Source organism: Macrosteles quadrilineatus, unplaced genomic scaffold (assembly GCF_028750875.1).
Source record: "Macrosteles quadrilineatus isolate MER2022 unplaced genomic scaffold, UCM_ALF_1.0 Scaffold_4__1_contigs__length_99947679, whole genome shotgun sequence".
NCBI lineage: Eukaryota > Metazoa > Arthropoda > Insecta > Hemiptera > Cicadellidae > Macrosteles > Macrosteles quadrilineatus.
In genome coordinates, this window is record NW_026542597.1 from 36,402,302 (window position 1) to 36,422,197 (window position 19,896).

At 35.4% G+C, this 19,896-nt stretch overlaps 1 protein-coding gene across 2 annotated transcripts; it reads right to left on the reverse strand.

Annotated features, from left to right (window-relative positions):
• Positions 1-2,068: 2,068 nt before the first annotated feature.
• Positions 2,069-17,983, reverse strand: LOC128992419 (platelet glycoprotein Ib alpha chain). 2 transcript variants are annotated; one of them, XM_054415987.1, is made up of 3 exons: positions 17,670-17,978; positions 6,879-7,205; positions 2,069-4,262 (listed from the first exon to the last, which is right to left on the reverse strand). In XM_054415987.1, the coding sequence occupies exons 1-3, from the start codon at positions 17,737-17,739 to the stop codon at positions 4,168-4,170; spliced, it is 492 nt and encodes a 163-aa protein (XP_054271962.1). In that variant the 5' UTR covers positions 17,740-17,978; the 3' UTR covers positions 2,069-4,167. The 2 variants fall into 2 exon arrangements, with proteins under 2 accessions (XP_054271962.1, XP_054271960.1); XM_054415985.1 differs by having other exon boundaries at positions 4,261-4,396; positions 17,670-17,983.
• Positions 17,984-19,896: the final 1,913 nt, after the last annotated feature.

Consider the following 19,896-nt stretch of genomic DNA (forward strand, 5'->3'; position numbering starts at 1 on the left):
ATTAGAGTGAGACAATGTTAACATTGTCTCACTGATGAGCGAATCGGCCACTTTGCTTTCTCAAATCAGTGAGAGAACATGTACATTGTTAGGTAACTGTAGGAAAAAGTATTTTTCTCACCCTTTTCCTACCTCCAACTTAGATGTTGGTTTTTTTAAGATGATTGCCAGATAGTCTGTTTGGATGAGTAAGGTAATAAATAACATCATTAACACAATATGTGAGTGGTACAGATCTTTCTATTCTTCATTTTATTGACTTTGAGTATCAACAGTGTTTCTTTGAGTTTCTTTTACATTCTTATAAAAACACTGGCTTACTTTAATGCATTTTCTTTTTTTCAGTTTTGAAATCAATTTTTTACAAGCATTAGTATTTTGTTTGTCAAGTCTTTCCCTGTGTGAGATAAAATACAATAACTACACCTTTCATTTAGCTCTTAATTTCTTTTGTATTTACTTTACATCATGGAGAGGGGGAATGACCAAACCAGTATTATAAACCTTTATCTTAGTCTTCAATTTGTATGATATTATAATGAATGACTATTGATTTATAAATGAAGATAGATCATGATTGACTATTCATCGTCAATCGTCTCTAATGCCCCATTAGATAGCTTGATGCTGTTATCAATGATTATACAGACACACTTCTTGGTAGTTCAACATTAATTTCAAATAGGTATTTGTGTGAAAACTGTTTTGTTCAAAACAAAAATGTACAAGATAAACTTGGATAGTTTCTCCTTTGTTTGTAGCAAACATTTGTGCACAAATTGTACATAATCTTTTTCTACAGTAACAATATAATGAGTACTACACTAGGGGCCACGAAAGTCTGCAGTTGGCAGCAACCAATAGCAAGACTGGGCTAGCACGACGTTGCAAAATCACTCGTTCACTAATTTTTGACAATAATTAAAATATACTAAACAATATTTCCAAATCAGCTGGTATTTTTAGATTTTGGCAACAACGTGCGGTCCCCATTGGCTACTTTGAGGTTTGTGGTAAATAGGCTCCTCCCTCAACTGCAGACAGTAATGTAGACATTGGATTGCACTTTATATCATTTTATCACAGCCATTGTTTAGTTTTACAAATGAATTAAGTAAGAAAGTTATGGTTGTTAAAGGTGCAATTTTCAGTTACTTATTGCAATCCTTGAAGCAGAATATACCTTGGAATGCTCTTGTAGCTTTTTTTCATGAACAAGAAAATAACATGCCAATTGTTCATTTCTGATAGTATAGTTTTTCAATTTCAACTTATAAACAGGTAAAAAAAAAAAAAAACAGCTGATACATTTATCTATTACAATAGGGCCTATAGTTTGGCCGCTTAGAAAGCGACCTGCGCGCTAATGCTAAACCAATGCTGGAGGAGGTCGCTTTCTACGCGGCCGAACTATAGTTAGTAGGTTTTATGAAACCATCTCTGCTGTTTACTTAAGAGTCGGCAAAAGTCAATAGTTTTGCCAGTATTGTTGACCGTCAGATGCCAGGTTAAACAGTGGTTGTCCTAGCGCCGATCAGCAAAAACATGCGTTTATGTTGAAGCAAATTAATTATGCACGGTAAGCTTGATTACCGAGCAGAAAGTTTTATGTGATTCTAAATTATGTTTTCTGTGTGAATTGCTTTTCTGATTTTTTAAAACTTTTGTTTTAGAGGTTGAAAAAATCACAGTTTCAGTCAATATATATGTAGTTTGAAAAAATAATAATTAAATTTAAAAAGTAGATGGCAAATCACATCTGTGGTTCAATAGCTTTAAAATAAGATATTTTTCAAATTTTTGTCTTAATAAACAATGCCGGAATTTGCTTCAACCATTAACATTGCCTTTATGGGCAGAAAATCCAAGATGACAGGTGGTTCTGACGGCTCTTAAAACTCTTCTAGAGTATTACTGTAAAAAAGTTCACTACTGCCATCATTTATATCCATTTTAGTCAATTATTCATAATTATATATATCATTTAAGGATCCACAGAACTAGGAGGTGAGTAAGCCGAGGCGAGTACAAGTCAGAAAATAAAATCAGGTTAAATAAAAGAAGCAAATATATGGAATTCTTTATTTTTAATATCATTTTCTAAACTTAACCGTTAAAACATGGCAAATGTATAAAAATACAAGAGACAATTTCTTGTTCTTGAAGGTGAATTTGATCATGATATGAAACTATAGTAAATTTAATTGTATCCAAATTGAAAAGAAAAACTTCACAAACTATGAATGAATGAAGGATATCCAAAGAATGCTAATTTTCTATTAAGACTAGAACTTAATTAGAAGTCGATAAATTCTACATGTGTATCACAGCTTACACTATAGGCACACAAAGTATTAAGTATGACTCTATAATATAATGTTTAGTTTTGATCTGAATTATTAAGGTTGTAAATAAATTTGATCAGTAAAATAATCAAATTTTTCAACCACATTTGACACATTTTTATCATAACCTATAATAAAGACAAATTAGATAAATTGCATTACATTCAGTATTTCCCACCACAAGAAATGCATAAGGGTAAAAATTTAATTTTACATTTGGAATAGAGTAATTATTTATCTGCAACTGCCTAAGGTTTAATCTTTGACACATCAAAAGTTGAAAGATTTTTCAAATTTATCTTATTATGTACGCATAAGGAATGAAACAGAACTATACAAAACACGGAAAGCAATAGACCTAACATTTATTGCAATATTAAATTCGAAGTTTAACGTGCACAAACTTTGCACATGGTGAAATGGTGTAGAATTTTATCATGAGGTAAATCAAATAACATAAAGTACAATATCGATTAAGTTTTTGATACAAATATAGAAATTATATTCACAACCCCGATACCACACAAACATTTGACTTACTCCTTGTTCTTTCATTACTTACTTAGTTCTAAACTTTTTGAGAAAAGTAATACAAATACAGGTAAGGAACTATTTTTAAGTGAAAAGGACGGATTTTGAGTTTCACTATTCTCAAAGAATTTTCATGTCGTAAATTGGCCTTATGATGTAAGAGATGAAAACCAAGATAGTAGAATAACATTTTTTAAGAATATATTATAGACCTCGGGTTACATGGCTTTAAACAATAAGTCAATCATTTTTATAGCGCCATTAAATCCATAGTCATTTCACCTACTACCTAGACTAACCACCCTGACTGTTAAAATTAATATTGCATCACAATAATTTAAATAATCAACTATGTACGAGCTTGATTCACAATTTCATCAATATTTCAAATTAAAATCAAAATCTGCAAATGTAATTACATTGTGTTACTTACATTTCTATGTCAGCCACTAAAAAATACCACCTTAAACTAAAAATTTATAATCAACAAATTTGTAGGCCTAACTCACAATGTAAGAAATGTTAAACGGAAATACAAGACTATTGGAATTAGCTATGGAATTAGGCCATTCACAAAGACCAAAGCACATAAAACTACATATGAGATTATCAATGAGATTTTTAAAATTTTTGAGTGTGCATTTAAATTAACAAACATTTTACCGTTTGGGGTGATACGATAGAATTTAATTTGGTGTGCAAATTTAAGATACAAGATAATAATGGATTAGATACAAAAGAACAGACATAGACACTGACATTTTGTGTCAGTGTGTGTTATGTTTAACACACAACTTTGGCCTAATTCTGGAGACAAATCTTTACCTCAGCGTACTGTCCTTATATTTACATAGAGAGCAAAATCCCCAAAGTTGCCAATGTGATTTCTACGGAACAATAAATGCAAACAAGTTTTGCGGAACATTAATGACTTAAGACCAAGAATATTTCCTTGACATTGTATCAAATTCAACATAATGAAAGTCACCAATAGTAAAAATTTAGGTTATTTTACCACCATCAATACAATAACACAAACCTGAAAATTCCAATTAATTCATTGAACATATAGCAAAAACATTTTGTAAAAACTATTATTTTATATATTACATGCACCTTTGATGAAATGTTAATTTTGCACACCTAAACAAACTTAAGTTAAAAGATTACCTAGTCTTGATCGTAGTTTGAAGGCTAAATAAATGAATAGTAAAATAACCAAGCACACACGTAAAAAAACACCCAAACAGATCTAATGTAGGTCATAATTCGACAAGTCCAATTTACTTTTTCAAAGGGTGTGGTAGTTGCGTTCGGTACGGGCCTTGTAGAATTTCCAGGAGACGAAGGCAATCGCCATTAGTCCCATTGTAAGAACCATTCCACCTGCACAAATATTAACGGTCTTGAAAACTGTCCTCACAGGATATGGTAACTGTTCCCGTTCCCAGTTCTGGCCAGGTAGAACTTCCAAGATATAAAACCAATCACCATCAACCCCAAAGTAAACACAATTCCACCTGCACAGATGTCAAAGCAAAATACTGGTTAATATATTAGCTACTAAGGTAACAAAATGTCGACAGATTACTTCGCTAACTTAATAGAGAACATGTTAATAAGAAGCTTTAATTAGTTTTCAAGCAGCAAGAGAGAGTGGAAAGCAAATTACTAGGCATAAAAGGCTAAAATACGAGACTAGGACCTAAAGTGACTCTTCTTGACACAAGCTCAAAAATGAGAGTATTGAAAAGAACCTTTGGGTCCTAATAATTTGTCATACACCTACTGCATTCTTTAATCTAGCTAAATTACAAAAGAAACAAGAGGGAAACGGGCAAGGTAATACTTGGCTGGGCTTAATGGTGTGTGATTAGGTACTCCAACACTGTGCGGATTTTCTATGTCAGTGTTTTGGAGCAATCTTGTTTAAACCATCTAGTAAGAATTTTTTTGTTCATGTCCAAAAGTATATTAAAATTAATTGGTACTTTAACACTATTTGTTAGTTCTAAGACGGATGATGAAGTTTAAATTAAACATGTTTTGACGCTATCGGTGGCGGATCCACAAAGCTAAGAAGGGATACAGCCCCCCCCCCCTTGTACGTATTTACCCTGAGTAAAAATGCTTTATACAGGATGGCTCATAGCTACGGGAAAAATTCTGGTTTTACCAGTCGCCAAGTGTACCATTTTACTAGGGTCTGTGGGTTCCTGCTATTTTCAGATTGTCCAACAGTTTCTAGCAATAATGATTATATCCAGTTGTGTCAATTGGGTTGGTGTATCTTGGTTTTTTTCCAAGATACAGGGTGTCTAGTTAATTTCCATTTTAAAATTCAAGACTAATTCTAGACTTTTCAAGACTAGTTTTTTTCAATTAGTATGTATTGATACCAAAGTTAATCGATTCTCCATACCTACCAATACCTGAAAAATTTATCCTCAATTTTTGTTACAGATAGGCCTACCATTTTTATAGTTTTACAAAATTTTCTAAATATAAATTTGGTTATACTGATTGCAAAAGGTTTTAAGAAAATCTAAAATTGACTGCGATCATAGGAGACAGTGATGCCACCAACACCGTGGGAGAAGTTCAGGATTTTGCTATATCCTCAAAAAGTTTTACAATTTACAATTACAATTTTTACAACTGTAAAATTTTTACAATTTTGCTAACCATGTTGGAAGGTGTTCTCGATTTTTCCAAAGAATGCGGAAGAGCAGCTCTCAGTATTGTCAATAACTTTGCTTGTCTAACTTTTAAGTTTCTCGATTTTACTGTGATTGCAGAAGACGTTCTTGATTTTTGCCATGGCCATGTAAGTGTTTATTGTCCAGCCGTAAACACAGAAACGTTCTCTATTTTGCTGTGACCAAAGTCAATGTGTCACGATTTTACTGTGACCGCAGACTATGTTTACGGTAAGGATTTTTAAGCCCTAACGAAGTTTCATTTAAACGTTTTAAACACAAGCAGATACAGTGCGTAGGCTATTCCTGTTAAACCCTTCTAAATTTGGTAGGCCTATCCATGGAACAAAAAAATGGCTCTAAAATAATTTTTTTGTAAAATTTAAAAATTACACATTATTTTTGTTGGTTGGTGCGCTGATAGCTGGGTAATTGTTTATGAAATTTATTAACGAGTTTAAAGTTATTTGTGTAAATTTTAAATGAAAAACACTGAGTTCACTGGTTATGCTGAATATAATATTAAACACCTAGTAAAAAGACAGAAAATGATTTTACAATTTCGGAATACAAGGTAGGCCTATTTGATTGAATTGAGAAACACAGCAGACTGAATAAATGAATGAATTCAATAGAAAAATTCTAACAGAGGACGCTGCATGAGTCCCTGCCGCATTAGTTTCATTAAAACACCGACTGCTACCCTCATAAATCATCCCCAAGTCCTAGCGGGGCAAGGGAAGGGGATTTTAGAAAGTTACAAATTTGGCGAGAGCTCTAACACCTGTTTTTTTTTGTGGAATTCACTGTCATTGGCCTAAGTTGATGTAGGTATGATGTAGGTTCACTAATAGCAATAGCCTATAGTGTACATATATCCCAAGATTATTCTGGAGCAAGTATCCCGAATTCCCACAACATTGTGCCCAGACTTAAACCCCCGACTTCTCTTAATCCTGGATCCGCCACTGAAAGCTATTTATTGTGAATAGGCTACTTTATTTCAGTCGGCTACACAACACGATGGCTGTTGGTTTAATCAGCTTACTATTTAAAGTGCGAGCAGGCAATTAGGCTACACATGTTGCAAAAACCAGTGCTAGCTTCACTAAACTTTTAACATCATACCGACAAAAATTATTTCCTTGCTTTCAAAACGTAAATATGGTAATAACATAGGCCTTGACTTGGATTAGAGATCAATTATTTTACCCTAGTCAAACCTCAATTCTTTTTTTATTACAGACTACAACACCAGGATCACAACATGAAGTGATTAATGATCAAGGTAATATCAACTTACCGATGAAGCTAGTGCCATCAAACTTGCGGTCTGGCTCAGGCCTGGGGGTGGGTGCAGCAGTCGGCTTAGCAGTTGTAGGAGTAGGCGTGGTTGGGGTAGTAGGCGTGGTTGGAGTAGTCGGCGTGGTTGGGGTGGTTGGGGTAGTGGGTGTGGTAGGGGTGGTGGATGTTGTGGTTGTGTTTGGTGTAGTAGGTGTAGTAGGGGTAGTTGATGTGGTAGTAGTGTTGGGAGTGGTTGGTGGTGGGGTAACCGTAGTAGTGTTTGGGGCAACGGTGGTTGTATTTGGGCCTTCAGTTGGTGGTGGTTGGGGAGTATTTCCAATTGCTCCTGAAAACAAAATATCCAGATAAATTATTTAAGGCAAAAACTCATATTTCAATAAAAGAAGTTGGAAAACTATTTTCTGGGGCATTGGCCATAATTAACACTAGGCTATGATCCTAATTTTGCCCTAACTGACAGAATTGCTATAGAGTAAGCAAAATCAATACCAATAGTACTTAAAAGAACAAGCAGAGCAAATATATATTTAAATATGGGCTAGCCTAAAGTTAACAATTGTAGTGCATGACCACAGTGTCGCCCTACTATCTATAAGTATAAAAGAGGATGTTTGTATATACAGTAGACTCCCTCTTATCCGGACTCCTCGGGACCGAGGCCAGTCCGGATAACAGGTTTTCCAGTTAAACCGACGTCTCCAGAAACTCGTTAAAACGGACTGTTTACTGTGATATTCGACTTAAATTTATGAGAGCATTGTATTTAGACACGTAATCACTGGTCTCAAATCTTTCTCACGAGAACAGTCGTTCCAATACTGCCCACTTCCTGCCTATCTAGTCTGGTTAAACCAATGTGCTGATAAAAATTGTCCGGTTAAAGAGATGTCATTTCCGCCGAGTGTAGTCCGGTTAAACGGATGTCCGGTTAAAAGGTGTCCGGATAAGAGGGAGTCTACTGTATATATATATATATATTTGGCAGTGATAAACTCAGACAACGCTGAACCGATTGCCACGAAACTTGGTACATACGTGTAGAATTTCATGGAATAGGTTTATACACCATCAATTTCGTGATCCGTCCAATCGGCTCCGCCCCAGTGGCTCTGGAGTTTCCGATGTTAACCTTATGAGAAACTAGCTGTGTGCCTGTTCTACGCACGGGGATCTTATCATCTATATAAATAAAATTAGAGTTTTGTCTGTACTTTGCTCAGAATTATATACTTTTAGGTTATTTTTACGTTTTATACATTAAAGAAGCAGAAACGAGTCTTATCTCTATTTCTGTCTGTCTGTCTGTCTTTCCCTTTGTCTGTAACACTCAAGATGGCATTTTACGCAATCTTCTCCGTGAAAACCAGAGTACCTATCAAGATCCAAGTCATTTTAATGTATTCACTGGATTGGCGAGAGTGTCTTTAGTGATTTAAATATAGCCTCACTACTTTGTTATTGTTAATAAAATTACGGACGTTCAAAAATGCAGTTTTGTGCGATTTTTGTCAAATTTTCGTTCAATTTTTATCACATAATCGTCTATGAAATAACGAACAGCTGTTCGGATCAAGATTATTTTTTCTAGCTGTCAATGATATGTTTACAAATGTTGTTTACAAATACCGCAACCATTTTGAATCACGTTTTGAAAGCAAATCCCAACCAAGTGAGAAACGTTTTTCTTACATAACGGATTTAATTAATCGCAAGTGCAATAATATAGTCTAATAGTAAATAACTAGACATCGTCCAAATCGGAACCAGAAATTCTTTGAGTATAAAATGTTTCTTGAGTTTTGACAACCAGAAAGACCTTGAATCAGTGTTGTATAGGGCTGGGACACTGAAATGATCGTCGCCAATAGCTTACAAAAAAGGTTTCCACTCATTGACTTCGCTTCAATGGCGGTTGTGTAAAGTGTAAAGTAAAAAATCACAACTGTAGTGGGTGATTGTAACAGAGGTTTAACAGAGGAAGTGCTAAACTCGCTTTTCCAATGTGTCACTTTCTGTTTCTACTCACCGTGTGATGCAATCGCTGGACCATACAGCCAATAGGCCCATAGGTCATATCTTGGGTACGTAAGCCTACATATTTATTCATTATTCATAACAACCTTTTTGACGACGATCCTTGATACCAGTACTTTTCCATAGAATACATGGCCTACCTACTTAAGAAATATAATTACAAATGACCAAAACCCCAACATTGTGTGATTTTTGTCACATTTCCTTCTAATGTTAATAGATATACTAATCATTGTTTAGAGAATGCGTTATCTATTAAATAACAAACAGTTGTTTGGGTAAGGTTGTTTTTTTTTCAAACTGACACCGATAAGTTCACGCTATAACTTTTTACGAGAAAATCCAAAAGCAAGAGATCAATAACCTCGGGACTAGATATTAATGTATTTAATTGGTCGGATGTACTATAGTTCTTAGGTAGGTTCTTACGTAGGTACTGGTTCTTTTCCTTAGAACCGTTGGTAGCTGCTAGAATTATTTTTACGTAGGTACCAACACATCACTGTAGTTTACAAATTAGTTATCGTTGGTGTTGCACCTTATTTATTAGAGCCGTCCGTATTCAATTTAAGTGATGTCTTAACTCTGTATAAGTTTTGCTTTTTCTGTCTGGATTCCAAATCTTAGCTTACCCGGTATGCTAAGAAAATGATAACCTATTTGAGTAAAACATTTGTTGGGCAAACCATCATGAACTGTTTACGCCTTTATATTGTTTATGTATCAATAGTTCGTGGCCTTTTTTGGATTGTTGTGTGTATGTCTGTTGGTAACGCATTAATGTCCTTATTTCTCAGTGTTTCACGGAATGGACAAGAGCACCTTTGATACTGAAAATGTCAACCGGAATAAAGTGTTAAATGGTGAGGTTGAGGTAGTACTTTAAATACGTTTAAGTTAACCGATGTGGAAAGTAACTTTCAATTATAGGCCTACTTTAGGGCTACGCTTCATGGATCTATAAAACATTTTTTAGTTTAATCATTGGACATATGGACCATAACGATCCGGGTGACATTTAATTGCGAAGCATTTATTTTGGCTTGAACTGTCAGATACTGTATTTGCGAAGGTTTATATATAATAGTTTTGCCAGCATATCTGCAAATATGCAAACTAACTGCTGTTCTTAATCTTAATATAAGAAGGTTTCAACTGACTACTATAAGATCCCCGTGTGTAGAACGGGCACACAGCTAGTAGTCAGTTAAAACCTTCTTATATTGAGAACAGCAGTTGGTTTGCATACTTTCAGATATGCTGACAAAACTATTATATTTAGCCTAAACCTTCGCAAATACAGTATCTGACAGTTTCAAGGCAAAACTAATGCTTGGCAATTAAATGTCACCCGGATCTTGTTGGTCCATGTGTTAAATCCATTATCCAATTATTAAACTTAAAAAAATGCTTTATAGATCTATGAGGCATAGCCCTGAGGTAGGCAAAGTTACTTTCCACAATAGTTAAAAAAGTATTTAAGGTCCTACCTCAACCTCACAATTTAACACTTTATTCGGGTTGACAACCCGTTCATTATCAAGGTGCTCTTGTCCTTTCCGTGAAACACTGAGAAATAAGGACAATAATGCATTACCAACAGACATACACACAAAAATACAGAACTTAATAGGGAATTTGCTACGCTTTAAGCATAACAAAGAAGGCCTACAAATAAAATTAGTATTTGAAATCTTTGTTAATGTTATACAATTTTATCATAACAATTTATATTTGCTTGGACCGAAGATGACCCGAAATGCTTGCTGTTGAAATGCTATATGAATCGGCTTGCTATATGAAATGAAGTACTATAGACGATTTAGATTGGTAATTTATAATAAAAATTACCAAAATAGGCCACGAACTATTGATACCAAACAACGTTTAAAGCGTTTGAACAATTCATAAACGTTTTACTAAAATGCGTTATCGTTTTCTTACCATAAACTAACATTTTGGAATCCAGACAGAAGAAGCAAAACTTATAGGTACAGTTAAGACATCAATTAAATTGAATACGCCTGTAATAAATAAGGTGCAACACCAACGATAACTAATTTGTAAATTACAGTGAAGAAAAAATGATTCTTGCTGCTACCAACGGTTCAAAGGAAAAGAACCAGTACCGTACCAAAAACCAACTTTTACAGTTAAGAACTATAGTACGTATCCGAATATGCGTTAATCAAGGTTATTGATCTCTTGGTTTTGGATTTTCTCGTATAAAAAGTTATCGGCAATCAACGTTATTTCCCATTAATTACTTTATTTGTAAACAACTTTTAATGTAAACTTATCGGTGTCAGTTAAAAAAAAACAACCTTATACAACAACTTTCTGTTATTTAATAGATTACGTATTCCCTAATCAATGATTGGTATCTATTAACATTAGAAGGAAATGTGACAAAAATCACACGTTACATTTACGTTACGTTTACACGTTTGTAATTTTATTTCTCAAGAGGTATGCCGTGTATTCTAGGGAAAGGTACCGGTATCAAGGATCGTCGTCGAAAAGGTTGTTATAATTGGGTAGGCGTACACGTCCAAGAGATGGGCTATGGGCCTATTGGCTGTATGGTCCAGCGATTGCATCACACAGTGAGTAGGAACTATTGACTATATATACTGTATAGTCAATGGTAAGAACAGACAGTGACACATTGGAAAATCGAGTTTAGCATCATCCGTAACCCTCTGTTACAATTACCCACTGCAGTTGTGATTCTTTACTTTACACTTTACACAACCGCCATTGAAGCGCCGTCAATGAGTGGAACCTTGTTTCTAAGCTATTGGAGACGATCATTAATAAATTTAAGTTTCCCAGCCCTATACAACACTGATTCAAGGTCTTCTTTCTGGTTATCAAAACTCAAGAACAATTTTATGCACAAAGAATCTCTGGTTCCTGACCTGGATGAAGCCTATAGTTACCTATTTAATTTAATTTACGGTTACACTATAAGTTATTCCACTTGCGATTAATTAAATCCTTTATGTAAGAAATACGTTTTTAATCTCACTTGGGTGGGATTTGCCTTCAAAACGTGATCGGAAATGGTTGCGGTATTTGTAAACAACATATCAGTGACAGCTAGAAAAAGTAATCTTGATCCGAACAGCTGTTCGTTATTTCATAGATAATTATGTAATAAGAATTGGACGAAAACTTGACAAAAATCGCACAAAACTGCATTTTTGAACGTCCGTAATTTTATTTGCAAATAAGTGAGGCCACATTTTAATGGCTAAAGACACTCTCGCCAATCCAGTGAATACATTAAAATGACTTGGATCTTGATAGATACTCTCGTTTTCCTGGAGAAGATTGCGTAAAATGCCATCTTGAGTGTTACAGACAGACAGAAATTTAGATGAGACTTGTTTCGGCTTCTTTAATGTATAAAACGTAAAAATAACCTAAAAATTTATGATTCTGAGCAATGTACAGACAAAACTCTAATTTTATTTATATAGATGGAATTAATGAATCTTAACAGCTGTTTCAATTAAACAAGTTGGTTCTGTTCTATGATGTTCAATAGCATTAAAGTTACAAGGATTACCAACAGGGTGCAGCACTATTATTTCTTTTACATTTATGACAACAGCTAATTTGCAACCAAAAGGTGAGTGAGCATAGCGAACGAACTTCAACCTGGAGGCGAGTTAGCATAGTGAACGAGCTAACCCGAAGGCAAGTGAGCGCAGCGAACGAGCTCCAACCTAAAGGTGAGTGAGCGTAGCGAACGAACTTCAACCAGGAAGTGATTGAGCCGAATAGAAAGACCAAAAATATTGTCTACCCACTAGCATTAATATAAGAGCAATAATAAAGAATCGGTTATCCTTTGTACTATATGTGTTTCATTAGTTGTCGTACGTATTTTAATTTAGTTATAAGCACTTCATATACAATAAGACAATTAAACGTTACGGTACTTAAATTATAAATAGTCAAAGGCAAGACAACGTCTGCCGGGTTCAGCTAGTAAGATTAGTAAAATTATCGTAGTTGCTACCTACTACGACTGCGGTAAATGATCAGAAATGTTGCGAGACATTCACAATAGATCATGACAAATGATGTTGCCTCGATCTCGGGAAATTATCACAATGTTGCCAGGATCACTGGAGAACCTTGAGCCTGTCTCCAAAATGCAGCAAATGCAACAAGACGTTGATACAACTAGACAGCGAACCATGAGCCTACAAGTTTAAATTGTCTACCACGGACTAATTTAAGTTAAACTTAAGCTGGTCTGTGTCAGCATAATTAGGGTAGTTGAGCACATATGCTGGTTTAATAAAAAGACAACAGTTGTCTCTGCCCTATTACGTTAGTTAGATTAGTTAGATTTAGTTATTCATCATCCAAGCTTGCAAAATGCCAACGGATGATTTAGGCCTACCTACTGCAGATTTTAGTGAACATGTTGCCATCAATAGTTTAACTTATGCAGGGTTACCACCTTTGGTTAGGGAAAAATCTGAATGTGTCCCCCCTCCCCCGAATTTACATAGGCCTTTTTAAAAGGTAAAAAAATATTTCATAGGGGTAATGTCTTAGAAACGAGGTTAAGTAGGTACTTAGGTAAGCCTACTTTTAATACTTAAATACTTTTTATTGAAATGACGACCTTACAAAATAGGTAGGCCTATTTTGAGCCAAGTATGAATGGAGATGAGTGTACAAGATGAGTGGCGCCTAAGTTAATGTTTATGAGTACCGGTAGGGCTTAATGTTAAGTTAGGCCTGCAAGTTAAGTTAAGTTACTTAACTATGCTTTAACACGTTCGCTACACATCGCCACATAACTTATAAGTTGTGCGAGTCTGTGGTCATTTCCACGGACCAAGGAAACATATTGAACACATCAACCAGGTGTCATTAAGTTAACAGTACACGGGCCAGTGATGCAGCAAGGTAAAATAAATGGCATCAGCATTCTGACACATACTTTCTCCCATAAGTTTGTCAACAACGTTTATCATGTGTAAGCGGTGAGAGTAAATATATGGAAATTGGATTTGTACAATTTTGTTCAGAATTTAAGGACTATAACATACTAAATATTTATCAAAATTGTTCAGGCCATTTTAGGGAAAATCCGATTTTCCGTTATTTTATGAAGTTTTTATGGGGAAAATAACATAATTTACTAATAACTTTTGAACGGTAATTTTTACAGAAATGGAATTCCTACCATTTTGTTCAGAATTTTAAGAGCTACAACGTACTAAATTTTTATCAAAATTGTTCAGGCTATTTTTGAGAAAATACAATTTTTCCATTCTTTTATGGGTTTTTATGGGAAAATCCCCATTAACCCTTTCAGTGCTAGGCCAATAATTCGTATTTCGTAAGACTTTTTTGTTTGCCTTTCAATTCCATTACCTGTTGTTGAATTTTAACTGTAATGTTGTCACTATTTTAATAATTAGGCTAATTTTGAATAATAAGACAGTAAGAAAATATATAACAAAGATAAATCCCGGTATTTGTAGTAAACATTAAATAAAACTTAGTTTTTGTTGTAATTTTCCTGGTTTTCCTATACATTAAATGTTCTGAAAGCATTGTTTGAAACCAAAATCTCATATAAAATCAAAATACATAGGCCTATAGTTTACAATGTAATATTGAATTTAACATTGATTCAGTTGGACGAGGTTATCGTAATATAGCCATTTTATGGAAAATAATGTTTTGCAACAAAGTTTCAGGAACACATTTATGATCACTGTTGTGTTTCACCTGAAAAATATCATCTAAATAGTCCGTGACTAAATAGTGCTGTTACCTAGTAACGCATTGAACAACCATCTGTAGCGCTATCTGTTTGCAATCGGTGGTGTCAGCTTAAATACCGTTTTTTGACTCCTCAGTCTTCAAGCACCAGATAGCCGAGAAGGCTAGGGCAAGTGTCACTTGGCCAGTGGCATTCGTCTGCTCGGGTTCGATTCCCGTTTTGTGTGGCAAATAATTGGTGACCTGTGAGTTTGTAGCGATATACTACAACCACTGGGGCAAATATTTTAGCTAAGTGGTTGTTAGTGTACAATAAACATGCAGGTCACCAATGGCCGTTTTGCTACTTTTTGTTAAAATAACCTTCCTCTCTATATCCCTTAGAGATTTTTAAAACAACGATATATCGTTTCATAGCACTGAAAGGGTTAAAAATCAAAATTTCAAAAAAATGAAAAAAAAAACACCTTGAGATACCATGGATTAGAATCTACATACCAAATTTCATCGAAATTGGACCACAGGTGTAACTTAGTCCTTAGCTCTGTAGGCCTACACATCCAGACACACACACAGACATCACTTCGAAAACCATTTTTTTGGGTCCAGGGGGACCCAAAACGAATAGGTAGGGCCTATATCCACTCAAAACTCAAACTCGAAAATTTTGACGAAAACAATAGGTAGGTAACTTACTTTCTCCATATAGGCATAGACTAAGCAACACAAGGGAGTAAGATTTATCTATGATATAGGCTACTATGGTATAGGGGGAGAGGGGCGATGTCTACTTGCACCGGCGTCTAGTTGTACCTGCTGCATTTTGGTGACAGACGTCTAGTTGTACCTCGTCCAAAGCTGTAGGTACAACTTGACGATGGTGCGGAAGTCTAGTTGTACCTACCGGTACGTCTAGTTGTACCTCTTAAAAATCTGCAGGTACAACTAGTCGGGTACGCCACCGTCTACTTGTACCTCATACGTCTGCGTCTATTTGTACCTACGACTAGTTGTACCTACGACTAGTTGTACCTACGACTACTTGTACCTACGACTAGTTGTACCTACGCCTACTTGTACCTACGTCTAGTTGTACCTACGGCTAGTTGTATCTCCCCTTCAACTTGTCACCAGTTTAAGGGATTTATTTAATTACTTTAAAAATCATACAATCTTAAAAATTTTTTATAAACAACTTGCTACAAAGCCAGGAAAATTTGGCTTGTTTGCAGCTCATTGAGAAAACCCTGTTCTTGAACAATGTACTGTGTCTCTTAGTCAGTCCTTATCCATATTACACTTTGGTTTTCCTTATTTCTTGTCAAGATCTGCTATCATTGTTTTTTCCACTTAAACTCTACCTTTTTATAGAAAACTAACATTAACTAGCTTTAACAACAACTTAAAACAATTATCTTAAATAAAAAAATTCAGAGTTTACAAAAGCAAGTAATTTAGTATAATGAAGTGTTTTTGTATGGTATTAGTCACGAACAATATTACAATATTAGTTTAGTTGCAGACTACATAGCCAGTGTACACATACCTAGCTCAGTATCAAATTTAGTTTATATAGGTAGTTTAAAACTAGCTTCTCTAGTTTGTTTGAAATGGAAAAAATTCCAATCACATGTATTATTTACTGTGTATGTTAAATAGAGAAGTCTGTACATTGCATATTTTTGGTCGAGTTTTCAACCACTGGACCTCAACTTCATTGTACACTTCATTGTTCATTGTTCACTGGGAAATCCATAGTAAACTATAAGAAATGCACTCTAATCAATGCAAATACTTTAAGGTTATGTGAAAAAATATTTAAAGGAATCAGCAAAAATAGTAATACATAATTGCTAGGCAGCGGTCTATTGCAATTCATTAAGGATATACTGCTTGTATATTTAATGATATATATAAATGTTTTAGTTAAATAAGCGATTTTCGGTACTAGGGCTGGTACTACATTTTAATTAATGGTATTATTAAAATGTACTCGTGCAGTAATCAATTAAACAAGGTAACGAATTGAAGGATAGATACAACTAGACTGTAAGGACGCAAAATACTTGTAGGTACAACTAGTCGTAGGTACAACTAGACGTAGGGACCACTAGTCGTAGGGACCACTAGTCGTAGGGACAACTGGTCGCATCCGTACAAGCTAGGTGATACTACTTGTCGGTGGGATACACGTCTAGTTGTACCTACGTCTACTTGTACCTGCGTCTAGTTGTAACCTCCTAAAAATCTGCAGGTACAACTAGTCAGGTGTGCCACCGTCTACTTGTACCTACGTCTAGTTGTACCTACGACTAGTTGTCCCTAGGCCTCGAGGTACAAGTAGACGTAGGTACAACTAGACGGAGGGACAACGAGACGCGGTCCCGGGGGAGAAAGTAAAAACAATTTTTCCAACCATCATATGACATCGTTAAGTTAATCATCATATCCACAGACCGAGTGTTACACACATGCGACAGACATGCTGTAAACTGCAGAGAATTCAGGGCCTTCAAATAGACCTACACTGTTACGTTACCTATATTTAAGCTTTTTAAAAACATTGGGACACCGAATATGCAACAGCAGTCTATGGGTAAACTGGCTGTAGCATATGTACGTCACTGGGCCATATGAATGAGAAATTCAGTAGGCCTACTATTACAGTAGTGAACGTTAAACTACACTAGGCCTAGGCCTATGTGGAGGATAACAAAATGTAAAGACCTAACTTAGAGGCCTACACAATTGAATGGTTGTGGTAAGGTTTGTAGTGCCCAAGTGGTACTTATTCCAGGTAGGTAGCCTACTGCTAGGCTACTTCAACCAAGGAATTAGTTAGGCCTAAGTTATAGGCCTAGGCTCGGTTAAGGTACCTAGGCCATAAAATCAATAGAATACATTATTAAGTTAAGTAGCTAGCTATCCTGAAATAAATAAGTGCAATCTTGAATCGAATTAGGCCTAATACTATTTTACGACAAATGAAACTTACCAGAAAGTGAGAAAAGGCAAAAATGTATGACAACGGACAATGTCACGAAACCAAACATAAAAACCTTCATTTTGCAGTTCTTAAAATGCTTCTAGTCACTCAAATAAAAAAAAATTATCACACCACGTAAGCTCCTATGACAAATACAAAATACTTTAGAAAATATTCCCGCTTGATTTATCAAAGCTTCAAAAATGTCAAATTTATGAACGTCAAAATCTGAAAGGAAGGGAAAGTACAGAAAGGAGAAACGAGCGAGCACAGTTAGTTGTTTGTTGCAGTTATGCAGTTATTCCCCACCAATCACCAATCAGTACAGAGTAGCTAGCAGTAGATAGAGAGAGTACAGCACAGCACAGCTGGGACCTTCTTTTCTGGTTGGAGCGTTGGAGCATATGTTTGATAGGCAGTGTTACCAAAATAAGAGCACTACTTTAAACAAACGCAGTAATACTAGTAATAGTAATATTGCCTTGTCCCAACAACTGAGCGTTATAATTTTAGCTCAGTGGTCCCAACTCCCAGTTTTTACCCTGTTCTTTTCCCAAGGGCATTGATTATATTTATGAAATTATTTAATCAATGCCAGTGGTAATGGGTAAGCCCTGGTTCAAGGCCACACTAGATATATCTAGTGCGGGCCTTGCCTGATTCTGTTTTCTGTGATTTTTTTTGCATTATTGTAATCAATGGTGCCATCCATGAGTCAGTTACAGTAGTCAATAAAAAATAAGAAACTTTGGTAAACGACTTCATGACAATATGTAACCAAAAACAATCGATATTTTCAATCGTATCAGTCTATGACTACACTCAACTTTCGATACAGATACAGATATTAGCAGAACAGTATACTGTAATACATAAGGAGGTTACAATTATTATACAGGGTGGGACAATGAAAGCGCCCCAATTTATAAGCAGTACAAACTCAATAGTATTCACCCTATATGGATATAAATAGCACATCAAAACACAGCTTATCTTTTGCCATTTTAACTTAACAAATAAGTCATTTTTCCTTTTCTTGAGAACGAAATCCTGCAAGTGACGTCCTTGTCCTACTTGACATTAGGCACTTGAAAACTCCATCAAATACTCCTCCAGCATTTCTTCAGGAATCACTTTAGTTTTTGGACAATTCTTAGCTTCGGTTCAAGCAAATCTGTGGGGTGACTTAGAAAAACCTCGAACATCAAGTAGCTTAGTAGAACCCCCCCCCCCCCGTCCAAAAAAAGGAGCCAACGTAAAGCTTTCAACAACAACAGCTTCCTGGCAAATCTCTTTGGACTTTGAGTTACTGCGCGACTCGCACTCTTTCAACATTTGCTGGTGTACAAAGAGTTTTGCGGCACCCACCGATCATTTTTTAGGTTTAAGCGTTTATCCTAAATAGTTTTACCCTGTTCACCATTGTTTTGCAATCGGGAACAGTGCCATGTTGACCAACGATGGAATGTGGTCCTAACAATCTCTGGGTTTTTGCACAAGAACCACTATTTTAAAAATAGGTTTGCACATCAAAATCTCAGTGTTAATAGCCTCGGGCATAATATTTACTAAAATGGCATAGTTTAATTGATGTTTTAAAGCACAGCTGATCATTCGTTGTTGCAACAATTAACATGTGACAGCTAAAACAAATTGTGGCGTTCTCATTGCCCCACCCTGTATAAAGGAGATATAGAGTTAAGGGAGTAGAAAGAATGGATAAGTTGAATGGAACATAAAGAATGGAGGAGTTGAAGAAATGTAGGTTGGTTAGTCAAATAATAGGTTTGATGGATTGGAGAAATGAAGATGGCTCCTGCTCAGCCAAAAGAAGTTAACCAGCTTAGACCAACTCTAGTAATGAAAGAAAAGATGGTAACATTTGGACCTAAGCAATCATTCGATGTACCAAGACTTCCAAACCAAACTCCATCTTATCCTGATCAAAGACCCGACCATATTGAACCAGAACCAGACCAACCTAAACAGAAGTTAACATTCCAGTTCGCTCTCCACGACCAATAAGACAACGACGACAGCCACCTTGGTTACGAGACTTTATCGTTCAAAAATAGTTTATGTTCTTCTCAATAAGTGAGGGAGAGTGTCATAATCTTGTTCTATTACTCTATTCTAAATAGTCAGCTGTTGGTAAATATTAAATAGTAAACACTTCTTATTGTTACTTTTGAAAAACATTACATTAAAAACATCTATGTTGTTAAAAATAAAGTGA